Source organism: Nerophis lumbriciformis, linkage group LG02 (assembly GCF_033978685.3).
Source record: "Nerophis lumbriciformis linkage group LG02, RoL_Nlum_v2.1, whole genome shotgun sequence".
Classification (NCBI taxonomy): domain Eukaryota; kingdom Metazoa; phylum Chordata; class Actinopteri; order Syngnathiformes; family Syngnathidae; genus Nerophis; species Nerophis lumbriciformis.
In genome coordinates this window covers 27057672-27079198 of record NC_084549.2, presented here as the reverse complement: position 1 = coordinate 27079198, position 21527 = coordinate 27057672, and the positions used below count along the sequence as shown (strand labels likewise).

Sequence of the window (21527 nt, the reverse complement as noted above, 5' to 3'; positions counted from 1 at the left end):
AATCCAGCAGTGACTGGAGGGCAGGACAGGTATAAATAGCAGCTGGCTGATTGACACCAGGTGTGGCCAGGTGCCAATCAGCCACAGCTGAGGGAACACAGCACTCAGGGAGACAAACAGGAAACAGAACCAAAACAAGAGCGCTGACAGGAAATACTACACACACACAGAGGAAAAACTAAAACACAACCAAACTGTCAGGGGCAAGCCTGACAATTCTAAAGATAAAAAAATGCCTGCATGTGGTCACCATTTTTGCCTTCAAAGCCCTCTACAACTATTTCCAAAACCCTCCTTTAAAGATTTATATACACGCTGCAAGTGAATATATAATTAACAGACTCGTTCATAACAATATGTAATATGTACAATATTTACTATATTTTGCTCATTTTATACATTACTTCTTTCCTAGATGCATTTATTTCAGTGCCCATAGCAACGCACTTTCTGCTTCTGTCAACAAATGTGTGTTCCTACTAGGGTTGGGCGATATGGACGAAAAAGTATATCTTGATATATAATTTTACTTAAACTCGATAACCGATATATATCTCGATATATTTTCCGGTGAAAGTATACATATAAATATATGAATTTTTGAGCGAGATTCAGTGAAATTGAAGTGAATGACAACTGTCCTGTCAACAGTCAGTGACCCTTTTATTAACCTAGTTAGTCAAGATGGGTATTACAGCACAGAAAAAAAAACTGTTTAAGTATCACAGAATTACATAACATAAATAAAATAGAAAAATATTATTTCTACGTAAAATAAATAACATAGCTGTGCACATAATAGAAAATGTATCAAACTCAGATATAAAAATTATTTGCAGGCAGGCACTTTTTAATTACCGGTTGACGATGTAATGGACTGTCACACACGTACGGTTCTGGTCAGCGCCAAGTAAGTGACTTGACTTAATTGTGCGGCTATGATCTTCCTCACTTCGGCATACATTTTTGGCAGCATGTCTCGTGGCAACTCGAGAACAGTTTTGATTTGGGCTTACATGGTAAACAACTCAAATTAATTTTTTTATCCAGACGTATACATTTGTCCAAATGTGGCCAAGTAGACACGTTGTGGGTTTCCTGGACGTCTACATAACCCTAACCCTCATATCCCTAGTGTGTGTGTAATCCAATTACAACAAACTAATAGATTATTCGATTACTAAAACAATCCTATGTTTTGTGTCAACATGTGAGTTGAAAAAGGTAGTAGGATTTAAAAAAATACAAATTTTTGAATGACTGAATGCTTTTTCCCCCCGCAGCACAAAAAGTACATTCAAAAAATAAAAAAATTGTAATCCCAACACTATATTTGCTGTCATGAACATTGACAACCAATATGAGACATAAACTTGAAACCAAAAAAATAATTGTGGTGACAATACAGGTGAAGCCAGTCTCTTAACTCTTTCTGTGCTCCACCTTAACTGCACTGCATATTTATATTCAACAACACACCACCTTTCACCACAAAGGCGCAGCAGCTCTTCAGAAATGGTAAGCTTATGTAAAAAAAAATAAATAATAATAATACGTATATTGTAATGTCGGAGCGAAGCTAACCGGCAATTACATTTAAACAAGTTGTACTTTGATCAGTTAGTGTAAGTGTTGTCTAGATGCATGCACAGATTTATAAATAATTGGAAGTGTAGCAGAGCATTGTAGCACAGTTTTTTTTTAAGATAAACTGAATGGCAAATGGCTGCTGTACATTTGCACCTAATGTATAATAATGTGCCCGCAAACTTGTTTTTGTCTGACCTTTCCTTTGACAATGTTGACACAGTCAAATGTTGTGGCGTAAGGCTGCAGGTGATCTTTTAGACGGCGCCTTTTAACAGCAGTATTAAGATACAATCTAGTCAAGTCAGTGGTTTTCTTCGCTGGACTGGTTTGTGTTTTATGCCTTCTCCTTCTAAAATACTAGACTATTTTGAATAGCTCAGTGCAAGAAATAAAGGGCTGCTATAATTACTGTTTGTGCCAATTTAACTTAATTAAAGAGTGATTTTCTGCAGATGGTTGCACATTATTTTAAAGCTGCCATAAAAGCAAACTGAGAAGTTAGCAAAGTATCAGTTATCTGTAAATATTAGCTGTGCTTCTCCGTAGGCGAGACACAACCCTTTATTATACTGTATATACTCTAACACGTGGGTGGGGTGAGTTGCTCATCTTTTCAACACCAGTTTCAGATTACAGCTGTCTTTGCAAATGATTTTCAGAAACGACCCAGCTACATCTGTCAATGAGTTTTCACAGCTACTAGCAAATAGCTTTGACTTTATTATAACCATTTTTAAAGCAACAATATGTACAGTATTACTTACCGTAAAATAGGGATGTAACAATAACCGCGGTGAAACTCGCGGCGGTTGGTATTACAGTTTTTAATTGAAATTATCGAAAAACCGAGATCGATAACCGCCCTTTGATGAACTCACAGACTGGTGCCAGCTCGCTAGCTTAAATGCTAACATGAAAACAAGAGATGTTAACAAAGTACGTTTTTCCCCATTAAGAAACAACATACCTCAATCTCAACTTCTATAAACACGTTGCTGTCTGAGCAACTAATCTATTCAATTGTGCACATTGAACCTACAAACCCTACTCTCTTAGCCTAAGTCAGTGGTTCTTAACCTGAGTTCGATCGAACCCTAGGGGTTCGGTGAGTCGGCTTCAGGGGTTCGGCGGAGCCTCCGCCACTGAGCTCAAGACACACCCAACTCATCGTTTAAATAAAAACTTGTCCCTATCGGCGTATTAGGGATACTCCCAAACAATTTTCCCTCTGATTTGCAGGTGTGCAATTTGTTGAGTTCATGCACTGTGTTTGTGTTGTTCTTTGAACAAGGTGATGTTCATGCACGGTTCATTTTGTGCACCAGTAAAGAAAACATAACTTTGTCTTGAATTTAAAAAAAAAACAAAAACATTTAATTTTTCACTAAAGAAGGGTTCGGTGAAGGCGCACATGAAACTGGTGGGGTTCGGTACCTCCAACAAGGTTAAGAACCACTGGCCTAAGTGATAGAGGATTACCAAAAATAACAAATGATAATAATAATATTTTCGATTTGTTACTCACTTTTAATTTAAATATCTTATAGTGCTACAGTACAAATACAACTATACATGTTTATCCATTAAAACGAAGACTAAAACATTATCAGTGAAGCATAAGGTCTTGTGTTTTTCTTTAATTATTGCATTGAACAAAGACAAAACAGTCTACAAAGTCAAATTCCTTGTGTGTTAAACATACTTAAAGTTAAAAGTACCACTGATTGTCACACACACACTAGGTGTGGTGAAATTACTCTCCGCATTTGACCCATCCCCTTGTTCCACCCTCTGGGAGGTGAAGGGAGCAGTGAGCAGCAGCGGTCGTCGCGCTCGGGAATCATTTTGGGAATTTAACCCCCTATTCCAACCCTTGATGCTGATTGCCAAGTAGGGAGGTAATGAGTCCCATTTTTATAGTCTTTGGTATGTCTCGGCCGGGGTTTGAACTCACAAACCTACCAATCTCAGGGCGGACACTCTAACCACAAGGCCACTGAGCACTTGGCCAATACATTTGATTCTAATTCTGAAGAACCTCAAAACATGCAAAATAGTGGGTTTTCTATTTGTGTGTCTACTTAATTTTATTTTTTTAATGACTTGGTCAAAAGATTTCAGTACTTTTTAAGGCACATTCAACAATACCACTAGAATATTGATAACCGTAATCATTTTGGTCTCAAAAACCGTTCTAATGAAATGTTCATATCATTACATCCCGACTGTAAAATGTGAGATCTGTTTAGCAGAACGTAATGTTGTCTCTCCTGTTGTGTTAGCAATAGCATCAAGGCAATCACTAATTACCCTCTTTAGCTTCTTACCATCAATTATATCGATGCTTCTCACAGCTGTCATATAGCTTGAACTTTATTATAACCACTATTAAAGCAATAATATGTACAGTATTACTTACCCTAACATTTTAGAGCTGTTTAGCAGATTGTTGTGTTGCCATGTTGTGTTAGCGTCAGGGCTATTACTCATTAGCTTCTTTAGCTTTTCATCTTCAATCTTTATCGTACTTACTAAGTCAACGGTGAATTAATGAAAAAAATATTATACAGGATGCATTCCACAAAATAATTGGAGCCACTAGTTAATATATATATACTGTATATATATATATGACAATAAAAAAAAAAAAAAAAAAAAAAAAAAAAAAAAAATATATATATATATATATATATATATATATACTGTATATATACAGGTAAAAGCCAGTAAATTAGAATATTTTGAAAAACTTGATTTATTTCAGTAATTGCATTCAAAAGGTGTAACTTGTACATTATATTTATTCATTGCACACAGACTGATGCATTCAAATGTTTATTTCATTTAATTTTGATGATTTGAAGTGGCAACAAATGAAAATTGTTGACCCTGGATCTCAGGAAACGGAGTGGACCGACACCAGCAGATGACATGGCACCCCAAACCATCACCCAACCATGCAAATTTTGCATTTCCTTTGGAAATCGAGGTCCCAGAGTCCGGAGGAAGACAGGAGAGGCACAGGATCCACATTGCCTGAAGTCTAGTGTAAAGTTTCCACCATCAGTGATGGTTTGGGGTGCCATGTCATCTGCTGGTGTCGGTCCACTCTGTTTCCTGAGATCCAGGGTCAACGCAGCCGTCTACCAGCAGGTTTTAGAGCACTTCATGCTTCCTGCTGCTGACCTGCTCTATGGAGATGGAGATTTCAAGTTCCAACAGGACTTGGCGCCTGCACACAGCGCAAAATCTACCCGTGCCTGGTTTACGGACCATGGTATTTCTGTTCTAAATTGGCCCGCCAACTCCCCTGACCTTAGCCCCATAGAAAATCTGTGGGGTATTGTGAAAAGGAAGATGCAGAATGCCAGACCCAAAAATGCAGAAGAGTTGAAGGCCACTATCAGAGCAACCTGGGCTCTCATAACACCTGAGCAGTGCCAGAAACTCATCGACTCCATGCCACGCCGCATTAAAGCAGTAATTGAGGCAAAAGGAGCTCCAACCAAGTATTGAGTATTGTACATGCTCATATTTTTCATTTTCATACTTTTCAGTTGGCCAACATTTCTAAAAATCCCTTTTTTATATTAGCCTTAAGTAATATTCTAATTTTGTGACACACGGAATTTTGGATTTTCATTTGTTGCCACTTCAAATCATCAAAATTAAATGAAATAAACATTTGAATGCATCAGTCTGTGTGCAATGAATAAATATAATGTACAAGTTACACCTTTTGAATGCAATTACTGAAATAAATCAAGTTTTTCAAAATATTCTAATTTACTGGCTTTTACCTGTGTGTGTGTGTGTGTGTGTGTGTGTGTGTGTGTGTGTGTGTGTGTGTGTGTGTGTGTGTGTGTGTATATATATATATATATATATATATATATATATATTTTTTTTTTTTTTTTTTTTACCCCATATCCAATTGATAACTAAATCATTTTAGTTCGTTAGCAAGTCAGCTTTGTCAGTTTATTTACCACAGTGGCTTAAAAATAAACTGCAAGAATGTTTGTTTTTATACTGCTAGCAAAAGCAATGGTTTTCTTTGTGAAGGGCTTTTTATATTCGAAATGTTGGTTAATTTTAAGATTTTGAAGACAACCCTGCCAGTACACAGGCTCTGAATGACCGGTATTATACACACTTTTTTGCGGTATAATGTCTGCTTAATACTATTTATTATACTTGTGTAGCTCACTACTGGTGTTTTTTGTCCAACAGGCTGACGCTTACACTGAGAAGTTAACAATTTAGCTTTGTCTCAGTTAGCAAGTTAGATTTCTCAGTTCACTGACCACCGAACATGTTGAAAAGGGAAACTGGAAATTGAGATACATTATGTTGTAATTGTTTGCATGTTCCAAATAAACTCAAATAAAAAACAGTGACTTAAAGATAAACTACACTTGATGACTGTGGGGCACAGGTGTCAAACTCAAGGCCCAGGGGCCAGAAATGGCCTATGAAAGACTTGATCTTTTCTTAGTAAATGCATTCGTTTTGACAAAAAAAAAAAACATGTTCTGCATGCAATTGCATATTTTTTTTAATTTAACATGATCTAATATTGTAACAAACAGCATATTATCAAACATATTTAAAAAAAACAAAACAAAAACAAATACTCATATCTGCTTGACCTAAGTATGAATCTGTAATAATAATGTTGCTCAAGTTAATATTGTAATGTTACGTTTGCAGGAACTATGATTATAATCTGTAATAATAATAAACAATATTAATATTGTTTCTTAATAATGTGGCAGAGGGGTTAGTGCATCTGCCTCACAATACGAAGGTCCTGAGTAGTCTTGGGTTCAATCCCGGGCTCGGGATCTTTCTGTGTGGAGTTTGCATGTCCTCCCCGTGACTGCGTGGGTTCCCTCCGGGTACTCCGGCTTCCTCCCACTTCCAAAGACATGCACCTGGGGATAGGTTGATTGGCAACACTAAATTGGCTCTAGTGTGTGAATGTGAGTGTGAATGTTGTCTGTCTATCTGTGTTGGCCCTGCGATGAGGTGGCGACTTGTCCAGGGTGTACCCCACCTTCCGCCCGATTGTAGCTGAGATAGGCTCCAGCGCCCCCCGCGACCCCAAAGGGAATAAGCGGTAGAAAATGGATGGATGGATGGATTACAACATGTTTCTTAACAGGAAAAACAAACATTTATCTGCTCAGTCGCCAGAATTTTGCCTTTAAAAAAAGACATGGTACCGTTTTTTCCATTTACAGTAATACACCACAATAACCATAGATTTTACAGTAAAAAGCTTGCCGCTCAATCGCCATAATTTTACCGTAAAGAAACAGAATTTACAAGAATAAACAAAAAAACACTGTACAATGTACGAAAAAATTGTGGCGACTGAGCTGTCAGTTTATAGATTTGTTTTTTTGTTTTTACAGCGTATGTAAAAGAAAGGTATAATGATCAAATGCATAAGCAATTTTGTTATAATATCATGAAGTGAATCCCTCTACATTTATATTTATATTTTTAATTTAAAAAAAATAAACACCCTGACATGACACAAGCCGGTAAGGATCCTTACTTTACACACTATCTTGCGGTGTACTGCCGGTTAGTTTTATTCATTGTACCTTTTTAGTGTGTCGCTCTTGCTCACTATCGGTGTGTTTGTGTGTCTTGCAGGCCGAAGCTTACGATGAAAAATTAACCCAAAAGGACGCCGAAGTGCTGCTGACTGCGTCGTCCAGCAGCCAGCAAAGTTTGCCGCCACAAGCCGATGTCCCAGTCGTCACCGGTGTGGAGGAGAGCAGAGTTGCTGCGGAAGAAGCCCGTGAGGACAAGGAGGAGCTGGAATTTCCTCATGACTTGCTGCCCAATCTAGACTTCAGCAGTGAACTCAACATCTGGGAGTCCTCACTAGGGTAAGTGTGAGGTGGAAAACACACACGCAGGTTACAACATCGTGATTACATTTATTAAGGATTTTGTATTACGGAACACACCCAAACTTAAAAATAGAAGACCTCTGTGCTCATTTTGAAAATCTGTGGTAAAATGACAATACTGTGCACCTAGAGCAAGTGAATCACGTGATGAATGTCTTTCTCAACGATATAAAAAAAATGGATATGCTGCAAATTGTTTACTTTTACAGACATAATAATAAGGTATGAATCCAACAATATGTTTATTATTGTGGTTGTAGTCTGTAGTGTAGTGTGTCTAATAGTTTGACTCTATTATGCAACTAAATGAGGTGGGTAACTAAAATATTAGAAACATCTGAAAACACTACAACCGCAATAATAATAACACAATTGTTACATTAATACCTCTTTGCTAAGTCTTTTTGATGCAGCTTTTGTGTCGAATCATGTATTACTTAGGATATTATTCATGGGTTTTATGGGGCATAGCTGCAGCAAATACGTCGTCATGGTAATTAGATTTGTTTGTGTGTGTTGGGACTGTGTCATCAGATTAAAGACTAGCTCAGGACACAGGATATGCGAGCACGACAACCCCCTGCTGGCGCGCTTGCAGCATCAAATGGAAGTCAGTCATCCATTAGTAGTCCTAGAGAACAGGTACTGTAGAACTGTGGACTCTTATAAGCATCTGGCATCAAGCATATCATCCGAGTGCATGGTGTGATGTAAACCTCTAACTTGATTTATGAAGGGTTTCTTTGCTGCGTGGCTGTTTGGGACCATCAAAGCAGATTTGGAGTTCCTTTTTAATGCTTGGGTGAATTAACATTACTTTGAGTGTTCTGCATTTTGCCAAGTTGGGTTGTACTTTTTGATTTTCTTTTAAACTGAATGAGCTGAGACTGCTTGTCTAATTGTTGTGTCCTCGCTATTTATTGAAAGCTAATTATAAAATTTGGTGGATTTAGATTGGTTACTAGGCAAACTTTTGTGGAATAACTTAATTATTTAGTGTATTTCACAGAATCAAAATACAGTTTTGCACAAAAAGCTTGCAAGTTGCACCTTATTTTTTGCTTCTATTAATGAAAAGATATACTATAGCACTGACATATAGGACAACGTTTGTGCGTGTATAGATTACGTTCCCTTTAATCATAACAGTTGGTACAGCTGCAGTCTGATTTAATCAAATGTGCCTTCACAAAAGCTTTAACAAGCTAAATATGCAGACAGATATTTGGAACAGCTCTCAGTTGTACTGCATCGCACTTGATATTTTGAGCATTTGAGCACAATGTTTAGTATAGCTCTCACACAATTTTGCAAGTGCCCAGTAAGTGTATGCTACTAGAGGGGTGTCACTTATCACCAACTTGATAACAGATATTCACTAAAGCAGAGATTCACATAATCTCACAGCATTGTGTTGTTTGACTAAAATAGACTACGCTGTGGCCTGACTGTCAAAGGCACGTTACATTATTAATATTTTTGTATACATCAAGGTGATTGGTTGGTGGCTTTAATAACTTACATATTCTTACGCTGTTATTGTTAATTTAATATAGTATTTCATTGTAATAGAATATTAGTTGGATATCACAGGTGTCAAACTCAAGCCCAGTGGCCGGATCTGGCCCGCCACATCATTTTGTCTTTTCTTACTAAAAGTATTCAACTTTCTATTTTGACAGAAACAAATACATGTACTGCAAGCAATTTCATATATTTTAAACTTGATCTAATAATGCATTTCAAAAATGTTTGTCGTTAAAATGAAAATAAGTTCTTATATACCGTCTTCACTCATGATTTTAAAGCAAGTTGTCCATCAAATTGTGCACTGTTAAAATGAATTTTACGGTGAAAAACTGGTGGCTCAGTCGCTAAAATTTTATTGTAAATAAACAAAACTGGTGTTGTCTCTCCATTTACAGTAATGCACAGTAAAAACAACAACCAAAACTATGGTACTGTTTTTCCATTTTCCATTTTTATACCGTTAAAAAAAAAACAGCATACATTTTACAGTAACATTTTGGCAACTGAGCTGTCAGTTTTTATACTGTATAATCTACATATGTTTAACGTACGCAAAAATATATAATTAGTGAATAATTGTGTAGTAATATTGTGAGGCATTTTATATTTCTATAATATTCACTGTTATAATGAACATTTGTTTGACACTCCTACTGTACATACGAACTCCTATAGTGTATCATACAGATTTGCCTATTAGGTCGATCGTGAGCTACCGGTTGATAGCGGAGGGTATTTCACTTGATCGCCAGCCAGGTATTAAAAAAAATAGACCTAAAAATTTGTGATCATCAGTCTTCACTTTGACGTCGCATTCATCACTTGATTGAAATTTATGGCACCCAAGGATCTTGTGAGATGACGCTAACTGCTGCAAGCTTAGAATGAAAAAAAAAATGACTGGCAGGAACGTGTGGAACATTTTTTTATTTCAACAGACTCTCTGGCGGTACCTGCTGTCAAAAGGGTACACACCAACCGCACAGTTCCTGTCTTCACAATAAAAGTGCCACTCCATCATGCCTGTGCTAACAAAATAAGAGTCTCAGAAAACTAATCGATTATTGCTGGATCTACTAATGCAGTTTTACATTTATTTTTGTTTCACTATATACGTGTTTATCACTTGCAACTTAAAAAAACAGTGCATTTGTAATAAGAAACGGTAAAATAATTCCCACATTTGTTAAATTAATGGAAATTTGCGCTAAACTGGAACATAATTGCCCTAAAACAGAGGGTCTGGTCAGATCTCTTGGTGAGGTGGCTCACTGCAGTCAGCCACGTTTTAGAACTGCCTGCATTACTTTATTTACAATAAATAAATCGATTATTGACGTTTGCTAATCCATTTTATAATCATCTATGTCGCCCTGCGATGAGGTGGCGACTTGTCCAGGGTGTACCCCGCCTTCCGCCCGATTGTAGCTGAGATAGGCTCCAGCGCCCCCCGCGACCCCGAAGGGATTAAGCGGTAGAAAATGGATGGATGGAATCATCTATGTCCGAATTGCGATGCATCTAAAAATCGATTATTTCCCCCACCTCCAGTCGTGCCCATACTTTTTCATACATTATCATCATTATGTAACATTTGAAAGTGTACTTCACATAAAATGCTGTTCTCATTATACACAATATTTAGCGTTAGCACATTTCTGCACTCTAATTAACACCAACTGGTTTGATGCAACATCCCTTAATGTTTAATGGCAGAATGCACATACTGTATCGGGTTTGTCATAAACTTGCATTGTGCGTGTACAAGTGTGCGTGTAGTGCTTGAGCATGAGCCTTTTGGTCTACTACAAGCAGTGTTGTGTGGCATCATGGAATGACCAGCTGTTTGTCTGCAAGTTCTGCAGCTTGTAACTATGTCATCCTACCCCTCGTCTCAGGCCTCAAGCCTCCGACCCACTCCTCACAGATGCCCCACCCTCACCTCAGCCCACTGTCACACCTCAACCAGCTGGTCAACCCTTGACCCCTCCTTTTTGCATGCTACTCGACCAGGAGCTTCAGGAAGCCTTCAAGGAATGTGAGGAACAAATGGTCTCACTCAGTGTTCCTAAAGTCAAAGAGCCCATCAGCTCACAGTCTGAAAAGTCTAACGGAGAGGATAGGAAATCTGGGCAAGTAACTGTTAAAAAGTATGATGAGTCATCATCGCAACCACAAGTTGAAGACCAGTCTGGACATAGCAACCTCATAAACAAAAATACACATGGAAACACTGAGACAACGGATAGGCATATGGATACAGTTGTGTTTAGTTTCAGGGACTACATACTTGGGGCACAAAACCCTGAGACAGAGAGCGAAATAGAAACAACTGGGAGCCAGGATAAATATCCACAAACTAAAAAAGAAGAAACAATAAAAGAAGAGCAGCGGAAGCAAACGAGTCCAACTATTGATTTTGACACATCAGCAGTGACTGAGAATTCTGTATTTAGTAAGCAGGGACATAATTTAAGTGCTGATTTTAATGTTGTTTCTGAAGAAATGAGCTCAATAGATTGTAATAGACCGGCTATGGAGGAAGACACAGCTGCAAAAGTAGAACGTACAGACTTAAAAATGGGCAACATTAATCCCAGTGAGATTGATCGAAAGACAAACAATTCTATTCAAGAAGTATGTGAGAATAGTGAACCTTATTTTCAAGATAAAGCTGCAGTTGAGGAAATGCATTTAGAACAACAAGCAGGTTTAAATACTTGTGCTGAGGACGACATACAAACATCTTCTGTAAGAAGCGCACAGGGTGAGCCTGTGGACAATAAAAAGGCAAAAAAGAGAGACAAAAAGAAGCACAAGAAAAAGAAAAAAGCAGAGAAGAACAACGAAACTAAAGCGGAGACCCGGACGGCCAGACAAGCTGAAAATGAATTACAGGCCTTCCATCTTATAAATACAGGGAATCTCAGTGCACATTCAGTGACAGACACAGACACTATGACGTGTGGAGCACAGCCTAATGAGGACTTTTGGTGCAAGGAAAAACCAAACACCTCCCAATCATCTTCTCCTAACCAGCAGGACTTAATTTGTTCATCCCTATTTAACCATGTTCCCACACACTTGAATACATTCGATAACCAAAGTATAACAGATGCTCAACGTGGCAAAAATAACAGCATGCAAAATATACAAAATCTAACACATGTTCAAACTACAGCTGATGTTTCAGATAATGAATTAGATACAGAAGCACATGAGAATAATGTTACCACTAAAGCACAGATACACAGACTGGACAGCTCATTTTCCAGTATCCGAGTTTGTGTGGGAGAGAGTTTCGCTGAGAGGGCCATTGAAGATGCTTTAGTGGAGGCAGCTGCGTTGCCACTAACAACACCCACGATGCGAGAAGTGATAAAAAGTGAGGGAGAAACCGTGAGCCATGATTCATTAGAGGGAGTAGCTACTGAGCCCATTGCAACCATCGGAAAAGGAGAGAGAGATCCAGAAGGGAACGGAGAGAGAAAAAGGTTCCTGGATAATACCTCTCAGCGCTCTGCTGTCTGTGGCTCATTTGGCCTCTCAAACAAAGGCACACAGGCTGTGAGTGAAGAAAGCAAAATGCCACACACTTCTGCTGAGAGTTGTGCTAAAGGACGGAGAGAGACGAGCAATGCAGAAGCAGATATCTCTCCAGCGGAAGAGGGCGACAAAGAAAAGGAGACACTCTGGATGGAAAGCAATTTTGATTATTCACCCCATGGGATATTTGCTGGTGCTGATCATCTGAATAATAGTGCTGCAGGAGTGGAGGGAGGAGTGGCAGAGTGCAGTTTATTCAGCCCTCCGGAGGGGGCTGCTAGAGGGGCGTCGGCCGCTGAGACAGAGATGCGTCCTCCCACCGATGTTGCCGAGTCATGTCTGAAGTCACTGTGCAGGGGCGAAACGGTCATTTCTGCCACAGAGAGCCTGTGCACTGAGGAGGAGCTTACTGCAGCATTTTCACTTCTATCACCTCGCAGGGAACAAAGCAATAAAGCAAGCGGAGAAAGCGTCCAACACAATCTGAATACAGAGGAGCCACTTACTTTGGGATTCTCTCGTGAAGAGTCAGCCACCACTGAGACTTCACTTACTTCAGAAAGCAACAATCAACAGGTGCATCCTGAAACAACTGAGAAAGCAAGCAAGACTCAAGAAGAGGCTCAGAACCAAACCAACAGTGTGGTTCAGAGTGAGGGTAAGTCTGCATGTGATAAAAGTGAAGGAAGGAACAGAGTTCGCTTTGCAGACGACGTGAAAGAAGATCAAAGTGCCACTCTAGAGGTGAGAAACATGTCAATGCCAGTACTGGGATGTGCTTCGTTGCCTCCATTGATAGTACACGAAAGTTTGCATCATCCTGTTGCTGAGGCCAGCTACATTTTCCAAGACTACTTTGGCTTAAAGAAGCCAGAAACCTGCACTGAGGCAACATCTACCATGAATGATGCACCTAATCAGAGCTCAGGAGATACACCAAAGACTATCATTGACTTAGATGTAGAAGATATCACCAAGAATGTTGAAATGCATCCAACAAGTAAAAACAGCTTAAAATCCCCTCAAAGACTAACAGGAAACAATCTTACTAATACAGAACATGGTGGCCTTCATGAAAAAACCATAGTGCCAACAGAACCAGCAAAATACACAGAGGAGCCCATAGAAGTCGCCAAGAATGAAGTAGAATTTGATGAACCATCTAAGGAGTCCTCTGGACAAAGTAAGACGACAACAGAGCACCTTGAACCAGAGATGTTAATTGGTGACCATCAAGAACCAGACAATTTAACCAAGTCAATTCTTGAGCACCCAAACAAAAATCCTGATCAGGTGTCAACAAAACAGGAGGAGGTGAGGGAAAAGTGTGAGCTTAACATGGACAGCATAGAACCACGCAAACTTGACATGCCTGATGAGATAAAAAGTGACGGGTGTGTGGTCGATGAAATAGAATGTTCAAGTTGTGTGCCTGCAGCCAGCAATGTTTTCTGTAAGCCTATAGATTATGTATTTACTGAGTCACCTGACATACAGCTCTCAACTGAGACGGATGGCAATTCTAATGCTGAAACTGGGGTGTTGAGCTGTTCAGTCCCTCCTCAGACAAAGCCCAGGGACCTCAGCTGTCAGCTTCCACCCAAGATTGATAAAGTACCCGCTGATGCACTATCTAGCATAGATCCAATTGAATCTAGGATAGACCGAAAGTCTGAGGCACCTGTTCAACTAATAAGGGATGAGTCAGAAATATCAGAGGTGGCAGCCCCTGAGCGGTCAATTCCTGTTAGTAAGCAATGTGTCAGTAATCCTCTGTTGATGCTGCAGCCGACAGGCCCAATGTTGAGTCACTTGGAGGTGGTCGATGGATGTGATGTTACGCTTCCTGACTGTGACGATAGCTTGGTCAATAAGACATATACCGGTATGTATTCGGCAGAGGATAAGGAACACAGAGAAAATAATGGAGCAGAAAAAAACGGTTTGACACAGGCGAATAAAAAGGATGCTGTTGATTTTATCACCTCTTTGACAGCTGAAGATAAAATTAAAATTTTACAAGAGGAAAAACAACCTCCTGGAGCTGAATGTGTACTGGCAAATGATGTAATGATCCAAGATAAAGTAGACCGCACCCTCATCTCTAACAAGCCTTGTGATACAATTGAACTGTGTGGTATCAAAGAGAAACAGAACATGGCTAACCAAACTTCTGTGTCACTCAGTGAGAAAGATCAGCAGCATGATAATGGAAAGAAAAAAGAAGAGAGCGGCAAACTGCAGACCGGCAATGCGATGACAAAACAGAGTAAAGAGTCAGATAAAGATGCTGAACAGGAAACAGGAAAGTGTGAACTTGGTGATATTTCCAACCAGACTTTAACAGAAGAAAAGGAGCCTAAGGACAACAACGACACATCAATGGGTTCCTTTTCAAACATTGAAATGAGCAATTTGGCTCAAAAAGAGAAGCAACAGGAGCAAAGTTTGGGATCCAAGTATTCAACGGATGGAATGACAGGTAGTGGTGTGGACACATTTGAAGAGGAAGGAAAGGCAAATAGCCAGAGTAAACCGATTCAAGTGCCTGCTTTTGTAATTCCAGAGCTTGTAAAAGGAAACAATGGGTCTTTTGAGACAACGGAGGGGCAACATTTGTTAAGTGGTGACAACAATACCACTCAGGAAGTGGTAGCTCTGGCAAAAGTTGAGAAGAAGGAAGCACAGGTAATTCTAGGTGTTGACAATGACAATGAATTGCTGAATTGTGTGGATCGTAAAGGTCAGCCAGAAAGCAACCAATCAGATTCTTCTGCGGACCTACAGGAAAACCATTTGGCCCTTATAGAAAGCACTCTTTCTGTTGATTCTTTATCAGAGGATTGTGCCATTTTACCTTTAGGTTTTTCTGTTTTGACTGAAGTTGTGACTAATAGTGATGGTATTTATACCGACTCATGTCTTCGTGCCAACCAGGATGACAAGATGTTTGACAAAATATGCAGTGCAGTAGAAAAGGATCACAGTGCTGCTCAGGCTGTGAAAACTCACAAGAGTGAAACTGAAGGGTGTAAAATACCGGATACAGTATGTGAGTCTCTTGAGCCGCAATGCTCCAATAAAAGCTCAGCCACACAAAATGGTCCAGTAGCACAAAAGGCCATAAACGGACCTCATGTAGATGAGGCTGCAAGGGGAAACAATGCAGCTTTAGATGAAGAAAATGATGGTTTCCCGGCAGTGGGCAGTAGGGAGATAAAAGTAATAGACAATAAAGCAATCGACAAAGATGAGGTTATGAAAGACAAAGACCCAGGATCAATTGATGTTTCAGAACAGTCTGAAAACATCACCGAAAATGCGTCTTGCCACTCTAATAGCAACATTGCTCTTTTGAAAAATATGGAAAATGATACAATTATCCAGCCACAACCCATCAAAGCCACAGATACACCCAGCCAAGAAGATGTTACATCGGTCTCACAGGCAGACTTTTCCCATTCTGACAAACTTCATGATCACATCTCCCTGCCAAATCCACCAGCTGAGGTGATACAAACCCCAGCCTGCAAGTCTGGGTCTTTACATGTGTCAGAGAACTCTCCTTTTGGACTCACGGCACAAGAACCAGATACAAACTGGATACACGCTCTAAGAGAAGCTGCTTCTGACCCTCAGACTGAACAAGAGAGAACAGACATAAGGTAAACACAAGAGCATGAGGGGGCATTTAAATGTGTTCATGTATTTTTACCAAAGAAGCAAATTTACGTTACAAGAAGACTTAACAGAAGACTTTACAAGAGATGTAGCAGCTTGAAAAAAACACTGCTAAACTACTAACTTCAGTTATGTTTAAAGGAATTATGAATTGAGATTTAGTTCTGATGGTGAGAGAGTAAACAAAAGTTACAGTATATGCATTTAATGGGTTAACCTTGTGACAATAATATTTTTGATTATCATCTACTCAAGACAATCGTACAGCGAACTGAGAATATAGGCTCACTGCTCACAATATAGTCCAGTACAAGCGCTACATCAAAACCTCTGCTCCCAAAAAGATAATAATGCTACCATGTATGTTATTATACGGTATGTTTAGATATATGAACTGTTATAAACAGCTGTTAACATCCCTGCTAACTACAACTACAATGATACACTTATTGTTAAATAACTCTAACAGTTAAAGGGAGCCTATGATGAATTGTGTCTTGTGTAATGTTGGATACTCATGGTAAATAATGCTAAGGTGTCAAAGCATGAGGTAATGTATTTTGGTTTGTATGCCTCTGTTTATGGGGTTTTGCAGCCTGGTGGACATTTAGACATTAAATCAAGCTCTCAGCCAAAGTTTCAGGCCATTAGTAAACACAAAATGGTAAGAAAAATAATTATTTTCATCCAAACGTGTCATGTGCATAATATCACCAATGTGTGACATGCAGTGACATAAATGGGAGAAACAGATTTTTTTAAATGCACTCTCTGAATCAATTCGCGAGTGTGCAGGTGTACCTAATGTACCCTAACCAGGTGAATGCATGTAAGGTTTACAAAGTTTATTTTTGACCATGTCTGAAAAAGAATAGCGGCGATGACTTCGAAATGTATATTGAAACAAAGAACATTTTCAAAAGATAAATTAGGATTGCTTTTGGAGAGGAAATAGTGTGATTTAATTTGCAATCTGCATGGGAACGCCTCCACAATCAGAACATTTTCCAGACAGACTCAAAACAGGTTATACAAGTGACTGGAGCAAAATTTACACCAACGCATATCCAATACTGGTAAATATAATCTCGTAAACAAGGTAGTATTTTTAAATGTAAATTAATATTCATCATAGTTTAATATTAAATGACCATTATTGCAATTGTTAAGCCACACATTTTTGATATTGAAGATATATTGTGCAATGTGTACCTAATGAAATGACTACTTTTTGGGTGCATTGAACTTTTCAACAATAAAGAACCACTGGAAAAATACAGATTATACATTATATATTACATAGACAAATATCTTTAAATCTATTGCCAAGTACTTTAAAGTTGTTAGTGTGGCTTCACTTGTTTGTAGTCCTCCAGTGACACCATGTCGAACCCTTGTTTAGAGTGTTGTTGAAGAGAGCGGCTCACAATGAATATGAATGAGGAGGTAAGCACACTGCTGCACTTTGTGTTGACTGGAGCAGTGCAGCTTGGGGCAGATGTTGAGGCCTACTGGAAGTAATGCAGCCCTTTATATTGAAAAGATGACATCAGCTGCGACATCGCTCCACAACTAGAATGGGGCTTTTTACCCCCCACTTTTTCATGCAACACACACGGTTTGACATTGCGCACAAACACACTCACTTTTATATATGGCACTTGTTAAAAACACAGAAACAGACTGCTCTACCTTGACAAATGCAAACATTTGTTATTTGTCAGTCGTTTCTTTTACATGTGGTGCAAATCGAAACTATTCTCCCAACTCTCCCTTCTTCTCTCACATTGTTTCCTCAGACCCCTCCCTTCTCTGGAGTCTCCTCAACAGGAGTTTGTCACTCCGACTGAGGAGGTAGCTGCTCCTCTGGGACCAGAGCTGATCACTCAGGAAAATACAGCCATCAACACGCTACATCCTGACGTAGATCTTGCAGAACCTCATAAACTTCACGAGCAGACACAGGAGCCGAGAGAAATAAAAGAGGAGCCCCCTGAAGAGCATCCAGTGCCAGAAAGTAGCCCAGAAATTGCTGTGCATCAAGCCGAGCCTGAAGAACCAGCAAACATCAAAGATGAGGTTATAGAGCTCTCTGAATCAACAGCGAAGGAGCTATCTGATGAAATTGAGAGGACAACTGAGCATCTAGAATCAGAGAAGACAAACGCTGAGCATCCAGAGGAGAAACCTGAAAAAAACCCAACTGAAGAAACCCCAGAAACAGCCCAAGATCCTAGTGAGGTGCTACAGGAAAGTGGGTAAGTGTAAAAACATTCAAACCTACTATAAATGTGTTGAAAACTGAAATATCTCAAACTTACCACAAAACCAACAGCTTTCATTCATAGCAGCAAAGGATTTATACCTGATGTATCATTTGTGGTTGTCAGTGGCAAGAGTTCTCAAGTAAGAATAAACAGGGGAGTCCTGCTTCCATTTAAGGCCTTTAGATCCTGAAAGTAGATGGGAAGTCACTTTTTTGTAACCTTTACCTAAGGAACCAGTTATATAAAGGGATATAAGTAAATACCGTAGATGTCCTACAATGTTTTAAGGCCTAATAGTTTTAAAAGGTAAAATCCTGTGGACTTTTTCTGCACAGTGGCACATGTCCTGCATTTGAAGACAGCTAACCAAGATAATTCAGAAAGATATTTATCTGCTGCTTGTTTAATTTAGGATTGTTTAATGAAACCTAAATAATGTGACGATGCATCACCATCCCAACAGTTGCATTTTTAGTTTCAATGACTCTGGCTCCTCTGATAACAGCAGCCGCGTGACATGCCCTAGTAGCACTTGTTGCCTATCAGTCACACAGCACATGTGTCCTGTCCCTGCTGCTGCCAGGGACATAAATATTGGGTCTGGGCAGACAATGTAAGTTACTGTTGATATGATCAATATATTAAGCATCACCTATATTAATATATTTGACTTCAAGGTTTATGTGAACGAAACAATAGGGCACATAGTGTTACCGGTATTTTAAAAAATATATATTTTTTGCATTTCAGATAATTTTTTGCAGACACAATGAGTGTTACCTCATATTAAGAGTGCCCCAACTTAAGTCTGTTTTGAGATATAAGGTGTCTCTCGGCTAATTGTTATGCTTTAAGTTGCAAACAAAAATGTGTCTTGAAAGGATCCCCGCCATTTGTTAGTGTTACAAATGTCACTGTGAACCCTGTTAGATCTGCACTAAACATCTGGTCTTACTCGTGAGCACTAGAGATCGACATCCATTTGTTTTCCTATCATGGAAAGGAAGAAATTGAGTTTGAAGGACAGTGTTGAGAAGAAAAAGTGGATGATATTCATTAAATTAAAGAAAGAAATCATCAGTATGACAGAGCGTGTAGTCGACATGGTGAATCACTTTGAGCGTATCACCGCGAGTCTGCACCATACTGAAGCAGAATGACCAGATGACACCAGCCAAGGATGTTAAAATAATATCTTGAAGACGAACATATATCCATGAAAATGTGGAGAGGCTGCTGCAAACAGAGAAACATCTGAAAGGAGAAAAAGTACACTCTCCAAAGTAAATGCTGTACATTATTTTTAAACTACTACTCTAGTTGTTAGTAGTACATTTTTACACAATATTTCTAATATAAAAGTTAGTTAAATTTTCTTGTGTTGTATGTTAAAAATGTGCTGTTTTAGGGTGCCAATCACCAATTTATTTCAATTACCGGTAATTTAAATGGGAGAAGTTGATTTGAGATACAAGTGTTTTGAGTTAACAGATGCATCACAGAATTAAGCTCATAACTCGAGGTACTACTGTAACATGAATCATTAGGAATACATCGTAAAGTTTTACAAATAATGTAGAATGCAAGAATGATTAATAGAACCGCCTTGATTCTTAAAATCATGTTTTGTTGGCCACTTGCTGCTAGGCAGAATTTAAAGGGCCAATGAACAAAAAAAAATCAGTATGTTTTTCTTTGAACGACAACCTGATAGCCGTTTCCTTGCGTCTTAGGCATAGATAAAGGGAGCGATAATAAGATAAACATGTTGCCTTTTTGTTAGCATTGTTATTAGTATTAGCAACTTCTTCTTGACAGTTGGCAACAGATTGACACATCACTGCCATCTGCAGGACCTAAGTTGAATGAGAAGTGCCCACATGTACTGTACAGTGTTAGGAAAGGGTCCCCAATATTGCCTGCAAAAGCCCAAAAGGTAAAACAAAATGTGCTTTTGTATTTTCATAGCCAATCAATCAACACAGCCACCTTGTCATATTTTCTCACAAAGTTGTGGAAATGGCTAATCATTTACCAGTGACACAACACATTGCTATTCTTTGGTTGGAAAAAATAGCAAATGTGTGATCTGTTAAAGTCCATATTCAAACTTTTGTGCCTCATGATTTTGAAAACATTTCCATCCATGCATCTATTCTACAAAACACAATTTTTGTTAAAGTACACATCTCAGAGTTAAAACAAGGCCTAAAGCATAATTTCACTCCTGAATCTCTACTCTGTATTAAATATTTCATATTCAATATTGACCCCGACAGTCCTAATTCACAGAGCCTGTGAGTGTTTACCCCGCCCTTAACAGGCATGTATTTCCAAGCCTGTACAGCTTCAGCGGCTCCTCTGGTACTCCCAAAGTAATTTGCACGGAGCAGACAGTTGAACAAAAGCCAGAGTTGAGACAAACAGCACGGGCTGTGTGCTGACTGCTGAGCGTGCATGACTGACTCCTGTTGTGAAAAAAGTGACGGGGGAAGACTTGGACACACTTTGCGGCGAGCCTCTGGTGTTTCGGATTTCCAGCGAGAATTCTTCAGAAGCGTTTCCTTCGCTTAGATAGCCCTAAAGTTAGGATAACCTCATGGCGGAGATTTGGGTGAGTTAGTTTGAGAGTTGTGTGCGTGTGTGTGTATATATACTGTGTCCATGTCTAAGTACGTCCAGGTGGACATAGCAGATGGTAACCATTGCACTTTGCTGACCTCACCAGATGGTAGGAGTAGAGGGGACACAAGGTGATAAAGACTGGCAATGACACACTTACAACATTCTTTATTCTCCTCACCTGTTTTAAATGCCAAAATCTCTCGTCATATTGCTGCCTTTTCAAAAAAATCCAATTGACGCGGCTTCCTTCGGAGCATCCTGCCACTAACTTTGGTGGTTTATGGCACAGACGATAGTGTTTTTATGTAAGATTAGTCTCATCCATGTGTTAGGAGTGAGAAGGAGGTATTTCTAGAAA

General features: G+C 39.1%; 2 protein-coding genes across 11 annotated transcripts in view; both read left to right on the top strand.

Moving 5' to 3' along the window:
• Nucleotides 1-21527, top strand: part of tacc2 (transforming, acidic coiled-coil containing protein 2) — a 93833-nt gene that overhangs the window by 17569 nt on the left and 54737 nt on the right. For 5 of the 10 annotated variants that reach the window (XM_061959826.1, XM_061959844.1, XM_061959835.1 and 2 more), the window contains exons 1-2: nt 13542-16261; nt 18077-18535. In XM_061959826.1, the coding sequence (XP_061815810.1) occupies nt 13584-16261; nt 18077-18535 (3137 nt within the window). In that variant the 5' untranslated portion in view covers nt 13542-13583. Of the gene's footprint in view, nt 1-7257; nt 7497-8054; nt 8163-13541; nt 16262-18076; nt 18536-21527 lie in introns of those variants that run through there. The other 5 variants (XM_061959855.1, XM_061959860.1, XM_061959868.1 and 2 more) reach the window with 2 other exon arrangements.
• Nucleotides 9721-13574, top strand: LOC140679504 (uncharacterized; the record flags this gene model as incomplete). Its single annotated transcript, XM_072915003.1, has 1 exon — nt 9721-13574. A coding segment is annotated over exon 1 (2526 nt), but the record flags the coding sequence as incomplete, so codon positions are not given.